The 22,307-nt window shown below is 46.9% G+C and overlaps 2 protein-coding genes and 1 long non-coding RNA gene across 3 annotated transcripts; 2 read left to right on the top strand and 1 right to left on the bottom strand.

Moving 5' to 3' along the window:
* Positions 1-3,869: 3,869 nt before the first annotated feature.
* On the bottom strand, positions 3,870-4,200 carry LOC106727631. Its single transcript, XR_001363862.1, has 2 exons — positions 4,109-4,200; positions 3,870-3,997 (listed from the first exon to the last, which is right to left on the bottom strand). It is a non-coding gene; the product is annotated as an uncharacterized LOC106727631 (long non-coding RNA).
* Positions 4,201-4,294: 94 nt separating this feature from the next.
* GPATCH3 (G patch domain containing 3) lies at positions 4,295-11,278 on the top strand. Its single transcript, XM_005875142.2, has 7 exons — positions 4,295-4,744; positions 6,334-6,755; positions 8,594-8,768; positions 9,105-9,164; positions 9,725-9,846; positions 9,967-10,094; positions 10,551-11,278. Exons 1-7 carry the CDS (start codon positions 4,318-4,320, stop codon positions 10,765-10,767), a joined length of 1,551 nt encoding a protein of 516 aa, XP_005875204.1. The 5' UTR covers positions 4,295-4,317; the 3' UTR covers positions 10,768-11,278.
* Positions 11,279-11,357: 79 nt separating this feature from the next.
* GPN2 (GPN-loop GTPase 2) lies at positions 11,358-21,832 on the top strand. Its single transcript, XM_005875141.2, has 5 exons — positions 11,358-12,094; positions 12,659-12,815; positions 15,917-16,077; positions 17,826-17,956; positions 21,470-21,832. The coding sequence occupies exons 1-5, from the start codon at positions 11,684-11,686 to the stop codon at positions 21,540-21,542; spliced, it is 933 nt and encodes a 310-aa protein (XP_005875203.1). The 5' UTR covers positions 11,358-11,683; the 3' UTR covers positions 21,543-21,832.
* The last annotated feature ends 475 nt before the right edge of the window (positions 21,833-22,307 follow it).

A 22,307-nucleotide genomic window follows, 5' to 3' on the forward strand; every position in this document is an offset into this window, starting at 1 on the left:
TGTATCTTGGATGTTTTCACTATGTATCTTTGCTACGCAACACCGATGTACATGTTTACATCCGGTTTTAGAATTGCATTATTAATCATGAGTAACGTGAGTAATAATATTACTCGAGTGATGCCCAACTCTGGCCGTTGCGAGAGACAAATATTTGAATTATGCAATTTTTTGTCTCTGTCGATGCATGTCACCCAAAATGAATTAGTGTGTCACCTCTGACACGCGTGTCATAGGTTCACCATCACTGTACTAGGAGGTCATGGTTCAATTTCCAGTTAGAGCACATGCCTGGGTTGCAGACTTGATCCCCAGTAGGGGGGATACAGGAGGCAGCCGATCAATGATTCTCTCTCATCATTGATGTTTCTATCTCTCTCCCCCTCTCCCTTCCTCTCTCTGAAATCAATAAAAACATATTTTAACATCTTTCTTCATTTAAAAAAAGAAAGAAAAATCGTTAAAAAAAACATATTTTAAAAATTAAATTTAAAAAATGTTCTTAAGGTCTGGGTAGATCACTGTGCTGGGATTTGAACACAGGCCTGTGGGACTCTGGAGATCATGCTCTTGGAGTGAGTCATGGCCAGGGTCAGGCTGTCTGGAGCCAGCTCAGCCACTGTTCACTGACCATCTACCTTTCAGCCTTGATCTCTGTCCTCAAGTCCAGACAGAGATGACTCACTAGGAAGCAGGGTCAGCCTCAGGTACTATTTTATTATTATTATCACTACCTTCATTAGCCAAATCATTGACTGCTTATTAAGCAGTTAGCCAGTGACGTGAGCTGTGCCCTGCACTGACACACCCTGGCCTTGGAACAGTCACATATCCTAGAATCGATAATGCCACAAAAAGCCAACACGCACACACCATCCATCCATCATTCCATCATTCCACATTTCTCTTGACATCCACTTGTGCCAGACCCTGTGCTAGATGCCAAGTGACACAGAATAAATAAGATACAGTCCCTAATTTCATTGAACATCCTATCTATGGCAAAGAGACACACATAAGTAGTAATTGTAACACAGAATGATCTGAAGTGTAATAGAAGGAATACAACAGGCAGCAGGAGATAAGAAGAGGAAGTGGCCCTAACCGGTTTGGCTCAGTGGATAGAGCGTCGGCCTGTGGACTGAAGGGTCCCAGGTTCGATTCCAGTCAAGGGCATGTACCTTGGTTGTGGGCACATCCCCAGTAGGAGGTGTGCAGGAGGCAGCTGATCGATGTTTCTCTCTCATCGATGTTTCTAACTCTCTATCCTCTCCCTTCCTCTCTGTAAAAAATCAATAAAATATATTTTAAAAAAAAAGAAGAGGAAGTGATTAAATCTGCCTGGCGCGGGGGTGGGGGTGGGGGTGGAGGTGGAGAGAAAGAAAGAGGTGGGGAAAATGCTTCAGCCCAGTGGTGACTGCTCTGACCTAAAGAGAATGAATAGAAGTTTGCCAGGAAAATCAAGGGAAGAACATTCCAGACAGAGGGTATGGTAGGTGCAAGGGCATAGACGTATCAGAGAGCAAAGGTGCTTAGCTAACTACAAGTGGTCTGGGGCCGCTGGGGCCCAGGGCAGCAAGAGATGGTAGACAGAGACCATGTCACAGAACAAGGGAGCAGAGAAAGGCAACCCCAGTGAAACTGGTTGAGGTGACAAGGATAAGCTCTGAGAGAAATCAAGATTAACAAAGGGAATCACCCATTCCTTTGCTGGTCATTCTGGGTATCTACGAAGCATTTATTGAAAGCTGTGCTTAAACACATTACATGGATTATGTTATTTAATTCTCATAACAACTCTGTGCTGGAATTACTATCATTGTCTCATTTTATGGATGAAGAAACCAGGGCACAGAGATGTTAAGTAACTTGCTCAGGTTGCAGTTAATAAGTAATAGAATCAGGATATGAACTCAGGTGGTCTGGATTTACAGTCTGTGCCCTTAAACCAGCGGTTCTCAACCTGTGGGTCACAACCCCTTTGGCAGTCGAACGACCCTTTCACAGGGATCGCCTAAGACCATCCTGCATATCAGATATTTACATTATGATTCATAACAGTAGCAACATTACAGTTCTGAAGTAGAAACAAAAATAATTTTATGGTTGGGTCACAACATGAGGAACTGTATTTAAAGGGCCAGAAGGTTGAGAACCACTGCACTAATCAAATAGAATCTTTGCTAAAATCTCACTTTTTTTAATTAACATTTTGGCAGGAGTTTGTAGGTGGGGGTGGGGGGTGGGGAGCGGGACTGGAGGCTCTGCTTGCCCAGCGGAGATGTGCAGGCAGCTGATCGATGTTTCTAACTCTCTCTATCTCTCTCCCTTCCTCTCTGTAAAAAATCAATAAAATATATTTTAAAAAAAATAGAATCTTTATCTTTATATAAATAGAATAACTGTTTTCTGACTTGCTTATTTCCACTCAACATTATATACCTGAGATTATTAGTACTAAATGCCAATATTTTTTTCTTATAAACAATGAAGCTATGAATATTCATGTACACTGTCAAATAAAAACAAATCTGGACTTAGTAAGGAGAGACTTTATTTGAAATGATTATTGAAAGGGATTATTGCAATAGAAAAAGGGAGGCTTTTGCAAGGGGAGAACACTCTGATCATAAGATCTACACGTGTTTCAAGGGTTAGGCAAAAAAGTTATTCTTTCATAGGGAGGAGTAAACAAGGCTAGAAAGAACTGGGTGTGAGGATGTGGTATGACCATAAGTGGCATGATGGGTCAGTAGATCAGAGAATGTTTACCCTGAAGCCAGACTATTCTCTGGAGCGGCTGGTTAAGGAGGGGTTGTTTGCTGACTCAAGCTGAGGGCGATCTCAGGGGTCACAAAGTTCAGGGACCTGGGGGAAGGAGCAAAGCTTAACCATAGTTTAGTTAACAAGCCTTTTAAAAAATTATTTATTTATATTTTTCCATTGATCTTTTAGAGAGAGTGGAAGAGAGAAAGAAAGACAGAAATATCAATGTGAGAGAAACAGATCCTGCACCAGCCCCCACCAGGGCCAAGGGCCGGTTGGAGCCTGCAATCAAGGTAAGTGCCGTTGACCAGAATGGAACCCGGGACCCTTTGGTCCGTAGACCCACACTCTATCTATCCACTGAGCCAAACCTGCTAGGGCCTTAACAAGCCTTTTGTTGTGATTGATCAGTGAGGTCAAACAGTCCATCTAAGTGTTTATGAGGTGAGAATTGGAATTTGGAGTCTCTCTATTGCAGCGGTTCTCAACCTGTGGGTCGAGACCCTTTGGGGGTCGAACGACCCTTTCACAGGGGTCACCTAAATACATCCTGCATATCAGATATTTACATTACGATTCATAACAGTAGCAAAACTACAGTTATGAAGTAGCAACGAAAATAATTTTATGGTTGGGGGTCACCACAACATGAGGAACTGTATTAAAGGGTTGCGGCATTAGGAAGGTTGAGAACCACTGCTCTATTGTCATAGGTAAACAAGGGGGCGCCCATAAGTTTTATCTCATAGAAGGGTGTTTCTTTGCAGTAACCTATGTTTCAGAACACAAAAGGGTGGGAGGGGTTTCATAACCCTCCCTATTTTCCAGGATCACAGGGTTTGTAAAGTGAAACAACGTCAGGATATCTCCTGATAAACATAAGCAAGAATTTCTTTAAAGTATATACTTATAAGTGGAATTGCTGGATCAAAAGATATGTGTAACTTCACTTTTACAGGGCAATGCCAAATTGTTTTCAAAGTCGTTGTACCAGTTCATACTTCCACCAACAGTGTATGGTATCTCCATGTGCTCCACATTATCACCAACGCGTAAGGATTAAAATACTTTTTGCCAGCCTGGTGGATATGACGTGGGTCTTATTGCCTTTCCTTGATTAATGAGATTGAACACTTCGGACCACTTTTCAACTGGATTATCTTTTCTTACTGATTTGTGTAGGTCCACTAATATGTCTCGGAAGATAAATGGATGAACGACCTTAAAGTCTCTGAAATAAAGAAATGAGATTAAGTTTGGAAGATCCCCAAAAACTAAAAATCCTGAAAACTACGCCACCCACAGGCTTCTAATTTGATTCTCAAGAGTTTATGAAAATCACCTCACTTCTCAGGTGATTTTCCCCATCATCGTCGGCTTCTCTCTGCAGAAAAAGTACCCGAACAACTTATCCGGCACCTCTCCAGTTCCAGGTTCCACAACCACAGCCTCGGCAGCCTGATCAGGATCACACAATTGTGACACGGACCCGCTGCGTCACTCGTGGCGTTCTCGCGAGAATTGGTTCCGTGGATCACGTGACAGGCCAAGATGGCGGTGCCCGGCGAGGCGGAAGAAGATGCGGCCGTTTACTTAATAGTGAGTGGCATCCCCTCGGAGTTGCGCTCGGCCCAGCTGCGGAGCTACTTCAGCCAGTTCCGGGAGCAGAGCGACTGCGGCTTCCTTTGTTTCCATTACCGGCACCGTCCTGAGCGGGCCCCTCCGCTGGCTACTCCCGCATCTGCCCTAACTCCTACCGGCCAGAGTCTTGCCCAGACTTCAGTCACCGACGGCCGCACGCGGGACTCTGTCCCCGTCCAGACCCGCACCTGCTGCTGTGTCGTCTCCGTCCGAGGGTCCGCTCAAGCCCAGAAGTTTCTTCGCATGTATTCCGGCCGCCAGTGGCTAGATTCTCAGGGGACTTGGTTGCCCAGTCGTTGTTTCATCCGCAAACTTCGGCTACCTACTGAGGCAGCAGGTACGGCTGGGAAAGATAAATAGACTGGACCTGGAACCAGGCACGTTTCTCTTTCTCTTTAAATATATTTTTATTGATTTCAGAGAGGAAGGAAGAGGGAGAGAGAGAAACATCAATGATGAGAGAGAATTATTGATCTGCTGCCTCCTGCAAGCCCCCCTTTCTCTATGCAGCGGTTCTCAACCTCTGGGTCGCGACCCCTTTGGCGGTCGATCGACCCTTTCACAGGGGTCGCCTAAGACTATCCTGCATATCAGATATTTACATTATGATTCATAACAGTAGCAACATTACAGTTATGAAGTAGCAATGAAAATAATTTTATGGTTGGGTCACAACATGAGGAACTGTATTTAAAGGGCCAGAAGGTTGAGAACTACTGGGGGGTTGATTTTCAACTGACAGAGAAGGATAAAAAGAAAGTCAGGTTTCCAATCCTCTTATTATCTTTATCTCGCTCTCCTCCTGCTCCCCACCCGTCCTCTATTAGCAAGATACAAATGAAGAGACAGTTTCTTTTCTCAGGACAGCTCCTGTTTTCATTGGAAATCACTTTGATGGGGAACAGGAAACAGTGCGGAACCTTTTAATTCATTCAACGAACCTAGCTTATATTGTTAGGCCTAGTGTTCCTCTAGCTCAGTGGTTCTCAACCTTGGCTGCACATTAGAATCACCTGGGAATCAAAGAAACAGAATTTCTGGAGGATGAGGCCCAGAAATCAGGATTTTAAAAAGATTCCCAGGTAATTCTAATGTGCAGCCAAGGTTGAGAACCACTGCTCTAGCTGGTAGGCAGAGAATTGGACACATTCTTGTGCACAGAGTCCAGAGATTTGTAAAAAGGTAATTGTCAGAGATGCCATTCTCATTGTTAATATTTACTGAGCACTTCCTGTGTACTTACTGTGCACTATTCTAAGCCTTTCATTTTTTTTTTATTGATTCCTCACAACAATACTATAAGGTAGGATCTGTTGTTACTCGTGTTTTATAGGTGAGGAAACTGAGGGGTGCGGAAGTTACGTTGCTTGCCTAAGGTTACAGAGCTAGTAAATGGCAGAATCACAATACAAACCCAAGCATTTTACTTCAGAGCCTATGCTGTTTGTCACCAAGTGCTACGAGAAGATAGAGGAGGGAGAAACCGATTTCTGATAGGGATCAGGCTTTTCCTCTGGATCTTGAGAAAGATAAGTTTGTGGGGAAGAATGGTGTTCAAAGTAAATGGTATTTGAAAAGACACAGACAGAGATGTGAAAGCTCATGAGACTTTCAGGGCATGTTAAATTGTTTCATGTGGCTGGAGCACATGATATGAAGGTGTGCAGGGGCTGACGGTTGGTGGTAGTTGAGGATCAAAAGATCAACAGGAACCAGATCTGGAAGAAACGTGTGCTCAGCTGAAGCGATGAGAAATGGTATGAAATTACTAGTTGGTTCTGGTCAGGGAATGGAGGAAGGGATTCTGGGATTGTGAAAGGGAGGAACAGCATTGGACTAAAGGATTTAAACCTTGACCGACTTCTGGCTCAAGTGTTGCTGGAGGCTTCTAGGTTTCAAGAGCCATTCTTCTCTCTGCTTCCCAAGGTTTGGGCTCCTTTCCCTTCAAGACCCGGAAGGAACTGCAGAGTCGGAAGGCTAAGAGTGAAGCCTTCACCCTCGCTGACCTGAGACAACTGCCAGAGCTGAACCCACCAGTGCTAATGCCCAATGGGAATGTGGGGACGCCCCTGCAGGTCTTTTTGGAGTTGATCCGGGCCTGCCGCCTGCCCCCTCGCATCATCACCCAGCTGCAGCTCCAGTTCCCCAAGACAGGCTCCTCCCGACGCTACGGCAATGTACCATTCAGGTATGAGGATTCAGAGACTGTGGAGCAGGAAGAGCTTGTGTACACGGCTGAGGGTGAGGAAATACCCCAGGGAACCTGCCTGACAGACATACCAGCCAGCCTCTGTGGAGACCCCGAGGAAGAAGGGGAAAAGGAGGAGGAAGAATCACACTCAGATGATGTGAGTACAATGAGCCACCCTTTCTTGCTGGAAGCTTAGAGAGGCCAAGGCATTAAGAATACCACTCTCGCCCTGACCGGTTTGGCTCAGTGGCTGTAGCGTCGGCCTGTGGACTGAAGAGTCCCAGGTTCGATTCCGGTCCGGGGCATGTGCCTTGGTTGCGGGCACGTCCCCAGTGGAGGATGTGCAGGAGGCAGCTGATGGATGTTTCTCTCTCATGGATGTTTCTGACTCTCTATCCCTCTCCGTTCCTCTCTGTGGAAAATCAATAAAATAGATATTAAAAAAAAAAAAAAAGAATACCACTCTCACCCAGTGGGTGTGGCTAGGTGGTTGAGCATCAACCTATGAACCGGGAGGTCAAGGTTCGATTTCTGATCAGGGTATATGCCTGGGTTGCAGGCTCCATCCCCACCCAGTAGGGGTTGTGCAGTAGGCAGCCGATTGATGATTCTCTCTCATCATTAATGTTTCTATCCCTCTCTCCTTTCCTCTCTGAAATCAGTTTAAAAAATAATAACTCACCCATGTCCCTAAAGCTCCAAGCAGAGTTGCTAACACATCTGGACCACATCCTTGTGTGGTACTGCCTTGACTTTTCTCCAGCACCTGTTCTGCAGCAGTGATTCCTGAGGTCTCTTGAAATTTAACCCAGACAGGGGCTCCCAAGATTTCAAACCATGAGTTATCTTATCATTCCATAAGTCCAGTCAAGCATTGTAAACATAGTGACTATCATAGGATTCCAAAGATAGTCTAAGACCATTTCCTGCCTTCACAAAGCCTTAAATCTCCCTGAAAAGAGAGAAGCAGCATCTGAAAAGGCTGTATGGTGTGGTGAGCTGGGTTTGAATGCTGGCTCTGCCACTCTCTTGGTGTATTTTGGGAAAATCACTTTACTCCTATGAACCCAAGTTTTCTCATCTGTAGACTGGGGATAGTGGTACTTACCTCACAGGGTTGTTGGGGTGATTAAAGGAGCTAAGTTATGTGAAGGGCCTGACACACAGTAGACAGTAGGTATTACTTCTTGTCCCTTCTTTATTTGTGATATCCTATATAATAAAAGGCTAACATGCAAATCGACGGGACAGTGGACGCTATGATGTGCACTAACCACCAGAGGGCAGACACTCAACCCAGGAGCTGCCCCCTGGTGGTCAGTGTGCTCCCACAGGGGGAGCGCCGTGCAGCCAGAAGCTGGGCTCATGGCTGGTGAGTGCAGCAGCAGCAGCAGCGGTGGCAGGAGCCTCTCCCACCTCCCCAGCAGTGCTAAGGACCCCTTGGGGGATGTCCGACTACCAGCTTAGGCCTGTGGACATCCCCTGAGGGGTCCCAGACTGCGAGAGGGCACAGGCTGGGCTGAGAGACCCGCCCCCCAGGGCATGAATGTTGTACTTACATGTATAAAGTACAACATGTATAAAGACCTAAACAGGGGTACCAATTAAAACAGTTCAGAGACCAGTGAGACTGCTGTGGGCCAGTGTGGCCAGCTCCATGTAGGCTGTAGAGCTTGAGGGATGAGGAGGATTTTACCAAGTAAAGAGAAGGTGGTGAGAGAGAAGAGCAGATATTTCAGGCAGGGGGAACAGTATGACCAAAAACACAGAAATAAGAGTGAATCAGGTTTGTCAGGGGAAAGAGCCATGTTGAGAAACGGATGGAGAGATGTGTTGGTCAAGACCTCAAGGGCCTACTATGTGTTGCATCTTGGGAAGATTTGGAGGAATGATGCTGAGGGCCCATCTCATGGGCCTCCTGTACCTTGAGCTGCCCTCCTTGTGGGCATAAGGTCAGGAAGCTAAACAGGCATGTCACCTCTCCCCTTTTTCCAGGACGATGACCGTTGTGAGGAGTGGGAACGGCATGAAGCGCTGCATGAGGATGTGACTAGGCAGGAGCGTACCACTGAGCGGCTCTTTGAGGAGGAGATCGAGCTCAAGTGGGAGAAGGGCGGCTCTGGCCTGGTGTTCTACACAGATGCTCAGTACTGGCAGGAGGAAGAAGGAGGTAATGCTAGCACCAGACAAGGGCAGGAGTGTTCCCTGTTGCATTTGCTCTGGGCTTTATGTTCCACAGGGCATAAAGAGTGACAGTGGGCCCAATAAAAGGCTAGGAAAGTAGCTAACCTTGACTGTATATGAGACCAGTCATCCTTTTTAGGGGTGGGGGGATCAGTAGAGTGGAAAGTGCCCTCCCACAATTCTGAATGACCCTCCCAGACGAGAGATTTAAAACTACTATCAAAAGCCCCAAGTTCTAGAACATATGTCTAAGCCTAGATTTAACTCTCAACAGAACTGAGAGTCCTTAAGCTCACTCTTCTTGATGCTTTTATACCTGCAGACTTTGATGAACAGACAGCCGATGACTGGGATGTGGACATGAGCGTGTACTACGACAGAGGTACTGGGCCAGGGGTTTTGTTACTGGGAGGTGGAACTGGTGGTCTTGCAGTGACACTTTATCAGACTTGCTTAGCAAAGGCTAAGACAGAACATCAGTTCCTTGGGGTAGCTCACTGAGATGGTTCCTCTCAAGATATCTCTAGTTGAGTGCCTTAAGTGCTGGTTGTAGGCAGAGCCTTTTTCTTTCTTTGTGAAGCAAGGACAAGTAGGGATAGCCCTCAGGGAACTCTGCTTCTGGTGGGCAGACCCTGGAATCGTGGGCATTGGTAGCTCATGCTCTGGTGAAGAATTGATTCTGGAGTCAAAAATGACCTGGGTAGGGAGAGGAGGGGAAGACCTGGGCTCTAAATCTGTCTCTGTTGGCTCTATGACTTTTCTGCACCATAATTTTCTCATTTGTAAGATTGGAGAACCATGGTTCCTATTCTTGGTAAGCTCCCAGTCTAATGACAAAGAATTATAAGGTAATAAAATCATCATAAAGATGAATATGTAAATCTTGTGAGATCTTAGACACCTGATTTCCCTCCTTCTGCAAACTGGGCTCTGCTTCCTCAGATGGTGGAGACAAGGATGCCCGAGACTCTGTCCAAATGCGCCTGGAACGGAGACTCCGTGATGGCCAGGAGGATGGCTCCGTGACTGAATGCCAGGTGGGCACCTTTGAGCGCCACACCAAGGTGAGGATTATGCCCAATCCATTGACCTCTCTTTTCCTTCTCTACCCCATTCTTTCTCTTCCTCCCTGCCTCTGCCCTCCATAAGAGCTCTCTCTTGAGTCTTTTCCCTTCCCTCCGCAGGGCATTGGGCGGAAGGTGATGGAGCGACAGGGCTGGGCTGAAGGCCAGGGCCTGGGAAGCCAGTGCTCAGGGGTGCCTGAGGCCCTGGATAATGATGGCCAGCACCCCAGATGTAAGCGTGGACTGGGGTGAGTATGACAAGGATTTCCCTGGGGGTCCAAGCTAGCTTTTCAGCTGTACCCTGGTTCCCCCTTTCCTCTGGCTTTGGGGTGGCTTTGAGGTGGCTTTGAGATTCCTAGAGAGTGAACTTTAAAGTAGAGTTAGAAGGAAAAAATAGGTCTGGATCTCCTGGTGGGGTCATTACTCCCAGTCTGAGGAGTTTGGACTTGATGATTGCCTTTGGGGAGTGATTGTAAGTTACGGAGTGGTGACAGTTGTTCTAAACTTTGTGCACTATTTAAAATGAAAGCATTGAGGCCCCTGGTTACTGGCACTGTCAATGAACGGATAAAGCAAAAGTCCAGATTTAAAGGCTCTGTCTTGGGGACAAACCAGATATGCAGTAGCTATTTCCCTGTCCTTTCCCAACACCCTTAACTGGGGTTTGAGAGCAGCCCTCTCACCGAGAGCCTTTTTTAATCCAGGTACCACGGAGAGAAGCTACAGCCATTTGGGCAAATGAAGAGGCCCCGCAGAACTGGTTTGGGACTCATCTCCACCATCTATGATGAACCTCTGCCCCAGGACCAAGGGGAGTTGCTGCTCCGACGCCAGCCACCCACCAGCATGAAGTTTCGGACAGATATGACCTTTGTGAGGGGTTCCAGCTCTGCCTTTGACAGCTTCTCAGAGCCTGAGTGACGAGTTCAGGGACTTCCTTCGTCAGGATCACTCATTACTGCCCTGGCCTTTTCTCCCACCGAAGCAGGAAGAAGTCTGGGAGCAGCAACTTGCCGCGCTCCTTCAGGGTGCTTTGTTCTGAACTTGCCTTCTGGCTCTCTACCTCAGGGGCATTTTTTCAAAAAAGCCCCCTATCCTCCCCTTTGATATTAGGACTTAATGACCGCTCTTAGTTGATCTCCTAATCCTGGTCCGTTTGGGCTTGCCCCTGTCACCTCCCCCAGTACCTTGAAAAGCTGGATTGACTGAGGTTATCAACACAGCCTTCTTTGGGTGGTGTCACCTTGAAGGTCAGAAAGAATGAGAAAGGGACCTGGAAGAGAAGAGGATTTGTGGTGCTCGGAAGAGACGGTCTTGGGGCGGGCCTTCCACTGCCTCTCCCCCTGACCGGCTGGGACTAGACGGCAGAGAATCAGCGGGAGGTGGTCCGGATCTGCGATCGAATGGTAGAATAAAGAAGTTTATGACCGGATTTCTTTCTCTTCTAATTTGGGCCTAGAGAAAGGTTGGGTAAATCCCGAAAAAGTTTCCTTGCCCCATACCCCAACCCATCTCCTCCCTGCTGGTGAAATGCTGCGCGCCGCCACGACCTTTGGCGCTAAGCTGTGTCGTCACCCTGAGGGCGGGACTTCCTCTCCGGGACCCTGTCATTTCCGACGTCTTCCGGAAGTTGCTGGTGCGCTCAGTACCGGGCTGTTCACTCTGCGTTGCCCGGCTTCCTGCTGGTCCACCGTAGGCAACCCCGGGGCACCGCCACCGCACCACCCCCCAAAGAGCACGTCGGGAATCCCGACGCCCTCGGCTCTTGTCTCTGGCGCGTCGCCCGCCTTGTTTCCCCGCCGAGCTTTCCTGCTGCGCACGGGGCCGAGTGCCACCCATGGCGGGGGCCGCTCGGACGCCGGCCTTTGGACAGGCTGTGATCGGCCCGCCGGGCTCGGGAAAGACCACATATTGCCTGGGCATGAGCGAGTTCCTGCGTGCGATGGGCCGGCGCGTGGCGGTAGTGAACTTGGACCCGGCCAACGAGGGGCTGCCGTACGAGTGCGCCGTGGACGTGAGCGAGCTGGTGGGTTTGAGCGACGTGATGGACGCCCTGCGGCTGGGGCCCAACGGCGGCCTGCTGTACTGCATGGAGTACCTGGAGGCCAATCTGGACTGGCTGCGTGCCAAGCTTGACCCCCTCCGCGGCCATTACTTCCTCTTCGACTGCCCAGGCCAAGTGGAGCTCTGCACGCACCATGGCTCCTTGCGCAGCATCTTCTCCCAGATGGCCCAGTGGGACCTCAGGGTGCGTCTTGGGTCGGGCCGGCCCATTTTGCAGATGAAGGAACTAAGACAGGGAGGGCATGCCACACACAGCGAGGCAAGGGCAGAGTTGCTTTGGACTATAACTGGTATAATTTCGAATTCTGGCTCTGCCACTGACTCACTGTGTGATCCTGGGCAAGTCAGTTTATCTTTCTGAATCTCAGTTTTCTCATCTGTAAATGGATGTGTTAGCACCCAATTTGGGATTATTAGAAATATGGAAGGAGTTATGTGGAAAACAGCATGGCGATTGTTGTTGTGAGTTGGGGGCAAAAGTAAGTGAAAGATTGGAGTCAGATGTAGTGGGAATTGAACCAGTTGCCCACTGGGAGGCTCAGCCCAAGGCATCTTCTAAGTAAAAATGCCCATATCTCCTGGGAGAAGGAAATGAGTGCGGCATTAGAATGAAACAGAAGGAAAAGACTAATGGGGAAGACTGGCACTCTGTCCTCAGGCACCCCTGATCTGATGGGGGAGAGATATAGGCCCTGATGTTCCCTGCCTCCTCAGGCCACTCTCATCCTGTCTCTCCCTCCCCTCCCAGCTGACTGCTGTCCACCTGGTAGATTCTCACTACTGCACAGACCCCGCCAAGTTCATTTCAGTACTGTGTACCTCCCTGGCCACCATGCTGCATGTAGAGCTGCCCCACGTCAACCTCCTCTCCAAGATGGACCTCATTGAGCACTATGGGAAGCTGGGTAAGTGCTCCTATCTGGGCCAGGCAAGGTGTAGGCCAGTGGCTGGGCTGGAGTGAAGCAGAGATCTCAGGTGAAGGAAGTTTCCTCCAGGGACCATGCATGGCCTGGTGATCATAGCCACAGTCAGGTGCTGACCCCTACCCATTTATTTTGTTCCATTTACTGTTCTGGGTTTTGGGGACAAGAAAACTATAGATGGTAATGTGTATTATGAAGGAATTAAAACGAAATGATGGGACAGTGAGTGGTGGGGAGTGAGCAGTGCCATCTGAGCTGAGAACTGAATGGTGAGGAGCCAGCTAAGGGCGAACTGTTCCAAGCAGAGGGACTAGTAGTGAGTAAAGGCCCTTAGGTAGCAAAGAGTTTTTTGTTTCCAAGGAAGGTGGGGACAGGGTAGCTGAGACAGTGTTTAGGGGAAGGGTGGTAGGAAATGAGGACAGAGAGGTTGGCAGGGGCCAAAACTTGAACTATTTAAACACAGAGGCAAGTCATTGATGATTATTAAGCAAGGGAATAACACGAACTGAAAAGGTCATTCTGGCTGCTTTGTGAATGAATTGAAAGGGGCAAGAATAAAAACAGCTCCTTTTGTATTTTTGTAGCAGCCCAAGCAGTGTGTCGGAAGCCGGTCCACCCTTGCTGCTTGACACAGTTGCTGCAGGGAAGAAACATCTGCATAGCTTATGTTTCAAGGGACCTGGCGTATATGGCATATGTTTGCTCCCCCTCTTAACACTATGTGTTTTAAACAGGACCACCTCCCCGAGAAAGGTTGTTTCCCAGGTGAGGATTTTTCCCTGGAGTTAGGGAGGGAATAAAACCCCTTAACTAAGTGCCACGCGGGTAATTAATCACTTTAACTACGAACAATCACGCTTAAGCTACATAATCTTTACTTAGGATGATCTCTTTCAGTTACTCCCTTGTAGCTTAATAGAACAATAGAGTAACCTTGGAATGGAGATAAGAAATGCCCTAACCTTTGGAATAGAATTGATAGGATTAAAATCAACTGGTATAACCCATTGGAACAAGATCGTGCTGAAGAAGTGGTACACGATCTTTAAGGACCACGTTTCTCTGGGCGACTATGAAATCCATGATGGGATGAACCTGGAGCTTTATTACCAATAAAGCAGAACTCCTTCCTTGTGCCCGATCCCCCCGCCCCTCTCCTCCCGCTCTCAGCCCCAGCACTGGTATGGATGCTTGTTTTTAAAAAGTCATGTTAATAAAAACGTAGAACAGCTTCACTGTCGTCATGTTTGACTGAGGCCTGTCTCATGAGGGAAGGTTGGTATCTGGTGGTCACTGTACTCTCAGTGCCCAGCTAAATTTAAAAAAAAATAAAAAGTCATGTTAATAAAAAAGTAGAACAGGAAAAAAAAGACAGAACTTGGCTGGAGATCCTGGAGAGAGAACCTCCCTATGATGATCAACTGAACGCTGCCTCCGTGTCCTTCCTTCTTCACCGACTCCATCCACACCTATGGGAACCCCTGGACCTGCTGGGGATGGACCCCAACAGCAGTGGTGGTGGGAATGGAGAAAATGAGATTCAAAACTTGCTCAAGAAATAGGATTTGGCCCTAACCGGTTTGGCTCAATGGACAGAGCATCGGCCTGCGGACTGAAGGGTCCCAGGTTCGATTCCGGTCAAGGGCATGTACCTTGGTTGCGGGCGCATACCCAGTGGGGAGTGTGCAGGAGGCAGCTGATCGATGTTTCTAGCTCTCTATTCCTCTCCCTTCCTCTCTGTAAGAAATCAATAAAATATATTTTTAAAAAAAGAAGTAGGGTTTGTTTGTGCATTGGACCTGGAGACAGAGAAATTAAGAATGACACTCAGGTTTCTGACTGAGCCAGTGTACAAATGAGGGTGCTATTTGATAAGGTGGAGAAGATTGAGGGGAAAGCAGGCTGCTGAGGCAGGGGAGTTGAATAAGGACCCTATGGCCAGCATTTCTTTCCTGCAGTATTAGTGCTCTGCTGAGCTGGGGCATCAGTTCCCTAAATAGCATCTCTAGCCACAAAGAACAGCTGAAGTGAGCAGTAAGGGAAGTCATTGGGAGAGTGATTGTAAGGGCCTTGTCCAGCGAAGGCAGGACATGGAGGGATGTCAGCACTTCCTGGTCAGAGTCCTGGTCCATCTCTTGGCAAGCCCAGAAGCCCCATTTTACCTATGTGCAAATTTGTAGTCATCCAAAGCTGCTCACCCCCTTCACAGCCTCCACCAGGTGGAGGAAACAGCTACATGGTGGTCTTTAACCTTCCTAGCTCTGACTCTTGATAGGCATCCTCACAAAAGGCTGGTAAGCAGATCAGATGAAGCCATTGAGGCCTTACATGAATCACACAGCTAGTATGTTAGCTGAGGTGAAATCTAAACCCAAGTGTACCTGGCTCCAGTTTCTTAATTCTCATTGAGAAACCTACCTGTCAAGCAACCCAAGAAGTTTGTTGGAATGTCAGGACATTCTTCCTTGTAGTGGTGTCAGTTTCTAATTAGAGCTGATTAGAGCATGGAAGTCGGAGCACACAAGTGAGTGGATCAATCTCTGACAGCCTGTTTCCCCGGCTCACCTGCTGAGTAGCCCAACCACTTGAGTTTTCCAGGCTGAAATGGACAGTGCAAGCCCACTTTACTTCTCTGATGGGAAGTTTGTAGACATAGAACTGAGTCAGAAACCCCAGAGTCATCTAGTTTGGTTTGCTCGTTTTACATTAAGAAGGAACTGGCCCAGAAAGGGAAAGAGATTTACCCAGATGCCACCCTGCTAAAGTCCTTACAGTGTGTGCTGGGTCCTGGGGGTACTACCTGACTCTGAGCTTCATGAGGGCGGCACCAAGCACTGTACTTGGTACATGTTCAGTATCATTATTTGCTACCACTGATCAAGCACTTCTTTGTACCAGGCACAAGGTTCATAGCATTTAATTCTCATAGCAGCCCCATGAGGTGGGTATCTGTCCATAGAGCTAGTAAATGACAGAACCAGCCAGTGAGAGAATGAAGGCAGAGGAAGGAAGAAAAAATAATGGTTTCTGTCCTTGGGGCTTTAGCCTGATGCCACCTGTTCCTGACTGGTTTCTCTCCTTAGCCTTCAACCTGGACTACTACACAGAGGTCCTGGACCTCTCCTACTTGCTTGACCACCTGGCTTCTGACCCTTTCTTCCGCCACTATCGTCAGCTCAATGAGAAATTGGTGCAGCTTATTGAAGACTACAGCCTGGTCTCCTTCATTCCTCTCAACATCCAGGTACCATGGACTAAGAGGCCTATTCCCTTGACTATAGGCTCTGACAGTGCCTTGGACCTCTCCAAGCCAAGAGTACAGGAGGCTTTGAGGGCTCAAACAGTGGTCTTTGTCCTAGGTCATGCTATCATTCGGTCCCCTTGGTTTTGGTACCAGGGGCTCTGATGGGCAGGCTTCCACTAAAGAGGTTTGGCCTTATCTATTCTGTGTTGCTGGGTCTTCCTCACACGTTCCCTGAAAGTCACCAGCAAGGAACTTGATCAAGGTCAGGGATAAGTCTCTCAGGCTCCCTCAAGATGAGCAACTGCTTATTGACTTTGCAAAGTAGTACCCAATCCCTGTGCCTCTCACCTTCACCCTGCAAAGATAACCTGGGAGACTCCCGTGCATGTTTGAGTCCTTTCTGCAATACGTGGACTTGAGCGAACTTGTCTCTTCCCTTTTTAATGCCACACTCTTCTCTAAAAATGAGGTTAAATCTATGATATTAATTCTAACTACCACTTACTGCAGGTTTTCTTTTTTTTTTTTTTAATATGTTTTTATTGATTTCAGAGAGGAAAGGAGAGAAACATCAATGATGAGAGAGAATCATTGATTGGCTGTCTTTTGCACACTCCACACTGGGATCGAGCCCGAAACCCAGGCGTATGCCCTTGACCGGAATCGAACCCAGGACCCTTCAGTCCACAGGCCAATGATATATCCACTGAGCCAAACCAGCTAGGGTAGTTTTGTTTTTTAAAATAATTTTCTTTTTTTCTTTTATTTTTATTGATTTCAGAGAGAAAGGGAGAGGGAGAGAGAGATAGAAACATCAGTGATGAGAGAGAATAATTGATCAGCTGCCTCCTGCATGCCCCCCACTGGGGTTCAAGCGGCAACCGGGGCATGTGCCCTTGACCGGAATCGAACCTGGGACCCTTCAGTCTGCAGGCCGACGCTCTATCCATGAGCCAAACCGGCTAGGGCCAGGTTTTCTAAAGTAGGCATTGTGGTAAGAACTGTAATACCTTGTTGTTATTAATCCTCACCCAAGGATATTTTTTCCATTGATTTTTAGAGAGAGTGTACGGGAGGGAGGGGGAGACAGAGAGAAACATCAGTATAAGAGAGACATATCAATTATTTGTCTCCCGCACACCCCCTAACCGGGGCCAGGGATCAAACATGCAACACAGGTATGTGCTCTTGACCCAAAATCGAACCTGTGACCCTTCAGTGCGAGGGCTGACTCTCTAACGAGAAACACCGGCCAGGGCTTTAATGCATTATTTTGATCTTTCCTCCCTATCATGTGATGTATGAATTGTTCTTATTACTTTTCTGTGGATGAATAAATAGGTTACATGCATATTTATTTGGTGCCTACTGCTAGCTAAGTACTGTGCCAGGCACTGGGAATACCTCAACCTTGCAGATGAGTCAAGTAGGGGAGGCAGATGAGTTAATAACTTGTAGTAGTTAGTAAGACAGTAGGATCAGAGCTACAATAGGAATAAATCCAGGGGACTATGGTTGTGCATAGAGGAGCTTACCTGTTCTAAATTAGGTGGGGTGGTGGTCAGAAAAATGGGATGTAGCCAGGCCTCTGGGAACATGTAGAACTACTTCAGGCCAATGAAGCTGCATATACAGAGACTTCATGAGGCAAGATTGAGGTGGGGGTTGGGGGCTGCAAGCAGTTTGGTACAACTTCAATTCCACACCCCTGTTTCAGTCTCAGAGCTGTTTCTCTCTTCCCTGCCCAGGACAAGGAGAGTGTCCAGCGAGTCCTGCAAGCTGTGGATAAAGCCAATGGCTACTGCTTCGGGGTCCAAGAGCAGCGAAGCCTGGAGGCCATGATGTCTGCTGCAATGGGAGCTGACTTCCATTTCTCCTCGTATCCTTGCTCGCTAGCCTCTTAGCCACAGCCATTGGGGGTGGGGGGTGGGGTAGTGTGTGGGACTCAGGAATAGCTACTTATACCTTTGTAGATGACTGATTCATTTTGACCAATTGGGCTCCCTGGTGACTGTCCTTCATGTTCAAAGGCTGGCCCCTTAGACAGCTTCAGGGTTGGTTGTACCTTAGGACAAGGGAAGATACTGATCAGAAGGAGCAAAAATACAGAGACCCAGGAATGAAAGGGCATTGGTTTTGAGAGAAGTAAAGGGTTCAGTTTGCCCGGTGTCTTGAGTGTGAAGGGGAAAGGAGGGGGTGCAGGCTGGCGATGGGGGTGCTTCAGTGCCCTGCTAAGGAATGTGGACTTCGGCTCATGGGCAAGCAGCAGGACCAGCATAGTGGTGTTGCTCAGAGTGTGGTATGAACAAATGTACATTTTTGAAAAGCCCGTCCAAGTGTGGAAAATGCATTTAAGGGATGTGATGGGGGGCAAGAGAGTGTTTACAGTTTCTAAAAGAGAAGAGATGAAACATTAGTAGTGAGAATAGAAAGAAGTGTGTGAATTGGAAAAATATCAAGGTGATACATGGTTATAAGGTAGAGGTAGAGCAGAATTCAGACTCCCAGTTTCTGATTTAGATAGTGGTATGGGTAGTTGTGCTAGTCACTGAGGTAAGAAAAGAAAGGAAGGTTTGTCAGAAGGGATGGGAGCTAGCAGATGTGCCATGCTTGAGGGGGATCTGGGACAGTCCGCTGTCTGGGAGGCAGCTAGACCTTCCAAACTGGACCGGTGGGGGTAGAGCTGAGGTCGTGTGTAGGCGTCTTTCATGTCACAGAGGCTACCTGTGAGGTAGGACAGGCTTTCTAGGCTGGTTTCAGAGATTGGGCATTTACACTGCTGGAGACAAGGCAGGGGTGGGGGAGGTGCACTCCAGAGTCCTTGTGTAGGGAGGAAATAGTTCCAGCCAACACTTACTGATCTGTGTCAGGCCCTTTCACACGTGGGAAACAAAGTTCACAGGGAAGTAGACTAGTTACAGATGATGGCACTAGAGTGTGCAATAAGTACCTGAAGAAAGGATGAGGACCTGCCTCACACAACTTGCTGCTAATGGCAAATTCAACGGCATGTACTCAGCAAAAAAGGGGAGGGGTACTTTCAATAGAGCTGTGATATTTTGCACAATGTACATGACTTTATGCTGTCACATTCTACTCATAAAACCATGTACACCAAGCATGTCAAACTCAAAAGGCTAACATGGGCCAAATAAACAAGGTTTAAGTTTATGTGGCCACAAGAAAAGCAGCTTTAATCTTCATAGAAACATAGGTTTATTTCAGTGGAGACATGCTGAATACAAAGGGCTGAAATAAATGAGTAATTATTAACATAAAATAATAGAACATTTTAATAAAAATTAATATTTTTTTCTTGATCATTAACTTACCAGACACTGAATAACTGCACAAATTAATAAGTGTAATGCAAATAAACCTGTTTTCCTTTTTATCCTAAAGCGAAATATTTCCTGTTGTGCACACCAAACAAGTCAGTACAGGACTAATGACGTGGCAATCGGCTGCTAAAATATTCGCTGCTGGTATTAGTGGATAGAAATGGTGCGCCTGCACTTAAGGCACATAAGGGAAATGAATGCAACACAATTATAGTAATCAGTCATTAGCGAACGTTGTAGTTTGTTATTAATAATTATGTATAACAAGATATTGTAAAAATTAAGTTAGGAAGTTTTTATTAAAACGTTTCTTACATACCGTTATGTTGGCTGGGCTGCAAAAATACTCATTGTGAGCCTCATGCGGCCTACAGGCCGCAAGTTTGACATGCTTGATGTATACTGTATTTAAGAAGTGATTTAAGGAATTTTAAGGTTTTTTTGTTATTGTTCTGATTCCCTGAATTGTTTTGGTTTTTAATTTTTCAGTTACAGTTTACTTTCAATATTATTTTGTATTGGTTTCAGGTGTACAGCCTAGTGATTAGATAATCATATACTTTACAAAGGAATTGTAAAGGTATTTCTCACCATATACATTTATGCTGATTTTAGATTCTACCCTCCTCTACCACCCCAATTTTCTTAAGGTTCAACTTTATTCTCTGTATTAGGCAATTAAGATTGGTAAAAAGATGGGAAAGTCAGCTCTGCTGAGGAGTGAGTTGGTAAAGAAAGCTTCAAAGTGGCAGTGACATTTGATTTGCATCATCTCAAAGTGAGGGTTAGCCAAGTTGATTAAGAGGAAAAGGGAATTCAAGGCAAAGAGAACAATGTATACAAAGGCATTGGAGTTTAAGATTGAGACATGTCTTGGGTGGTTTGCAAGTAGAATGGTGACTTGTGGGCAGGACAGGACTTCTGGCTGGGGAGCAGTGATAGTGCCAGGAGGTAGGCAGGAGAACTCAGGGTTCATGTGCCCTGCTCAGGAATGTATGCTTCAGGCCAGAGATAAGACAGGTTTGATATTCCAAGTCAAGCAGATGATCCTCAGGACTGACTTGCACAGGAACAAGGCATTACCTCCTGAGGAAAAGTGAAGGGAAGTGCGCACAGGTTCAGAGTCAGTTTGTGTCGGGCTGAGATGGATTTGATGGATGGATCCATGAGATGGTAAAGAAGGTCTAACCTGAACATCATTTGGTGGGCTACATACTCCATTTGCAGGATGTTATTTAATTTTTATTCAATCCCCTTTTATAGATGAAGCAGTTGGAGCTCTGAGAGTGATGACCCCAACGTCCCTCACTCAGCTTGTGTTAGAAGAACCGTTCAAATCTCGGTGTCCTTGGTTGTAGAATCTCAGTTGCTGACACTGGAGTCATCTAGTAGAGCAGCCATGGTGGCCAACATGGTCAACCCCTATCTCCCACTCAGACCCCAGACCCCGACCTCAGGCCAGCCAGTCTCACAGGGTTCCATCAGCAGTGTCATGGTCTTTGTCTTTGTGAATCTGATTTGTGTCCTTACTGCTGTCCCAGAGAGGTAGAAGGCACCCTATGGCCCAAGCAGAAATTTTTTGTTTTCTTTGTGCTCACTTGCGTTCTCTCCTTTGGCAGAAGAGAAGTCACAAACATTTCTTAAGCACCTACTGTCTGCCAGGTGCCATGCTAAGCACTCTATTCATTGTCTCATTTGATCCTCATAACAACTCTTGTTTTACAGATGAGAAAAAGGACACAGCAAAATCAGGATTTAAATCCCCATGGCCTGGCGCTGAGCGTGTGTCATAACAACAGAGTTGAAGGGTTAGCATTCTGGTCTTTTGATCCTCAGCAATGCGGGGAAGAGGAGCATTTGGGTCTCGTTGCTTTGATAGGCTTCTCAGACCCAATTGGTCCCTGTTGCCTGAAGCTATAATTATGAGGAAGGGAGAAGGATGGAAGTACTCTGCCAGACATGGTTGGAAGGCGGGCATCAGTAGAGGTCAGATCCTGCCCAGACCAGTTTCCCACCCTTGCCCATGCTATCATCCTTGACATATCTCTCAGCACCCTGGGAATCCAGGAGAAGTACCTGGCACCCTCAGACCAGTCAGTGGAACAAGAAGCCATGGATCTGTAACAACAGGCTGGGCTCTGGAGAACAAGACATAACCCAGCACTGGAGAAAGCTGTAGCCCCAGCTCAGCAGACTGCAGACCCAAGAACAGTCCTCCCAGCCAGAGCTGGAAGGCTGATGAAGAGACACCCAGCCCTGCAAAGGACTTCTGGCCAAAAGTCAGACGTGGTGCAAGCAGAGCACCCACCACACCCTCGGTGCTCATGAGCTCTGGGCACTGCCACCAGGAATTCAGCCCTGGCCCCACTCGAACTATTGTGGAATGTGAATACAAGAGTTTATTTTCTCCTACATGTTGTGACTTTCAAACTTTCTTCAACCTTCCAGGGAGCTGGGGTAGAATGAGTGAATGTCACCTTCCCTCCGAAGAGTTCTATTTCTTCATCTAAGGCAGTATTTCCCCAAAGAACAGGATAATACCGGAGGTTTAACACTTATTCTCCAATGATGCACTTAGGTTATTCTCCAGTTTTAACTGATTCTGAAGCTTGAGGTTTACAGGGGATACTTCTTAGCTAGATCTCAATGTTTCATTTTCATTATTCATTTTGCGGTTTTATTCTATTTTTGGCAAGTGCTAGCGAGTTTCCATTTATAGTAGTTATTAAAAGTTTACTTTAAAATGAAATTATTTATACAAAATGCATTGTTTAAAGAAAAATATTAAGTATATAATATGGCATGAGGGGCATGGCAAAAATTAAGGTGGTTTAAAGTTGGAAATACTGGTGATTGCTTTCTTTGCTCTTCTTGTAACTGGTTAGGTGC

This window comes from Myotis brandtii, unplaced genomic scaffold (genome assembly GCF_000412655.1).
Source record: "Myotis brandtii unplaced genomic scaffold, ASM41265v1 scaffold456, whole genome shotgun sequence".
In the NCBI taxonomy this organism is placed as follows: domain Eukaryota; kingdom Metazoa; phylum Chordata; class Mammalia; order Chiroptera; family Vespertilionidae; genus Myotis; species Myotis brandtii.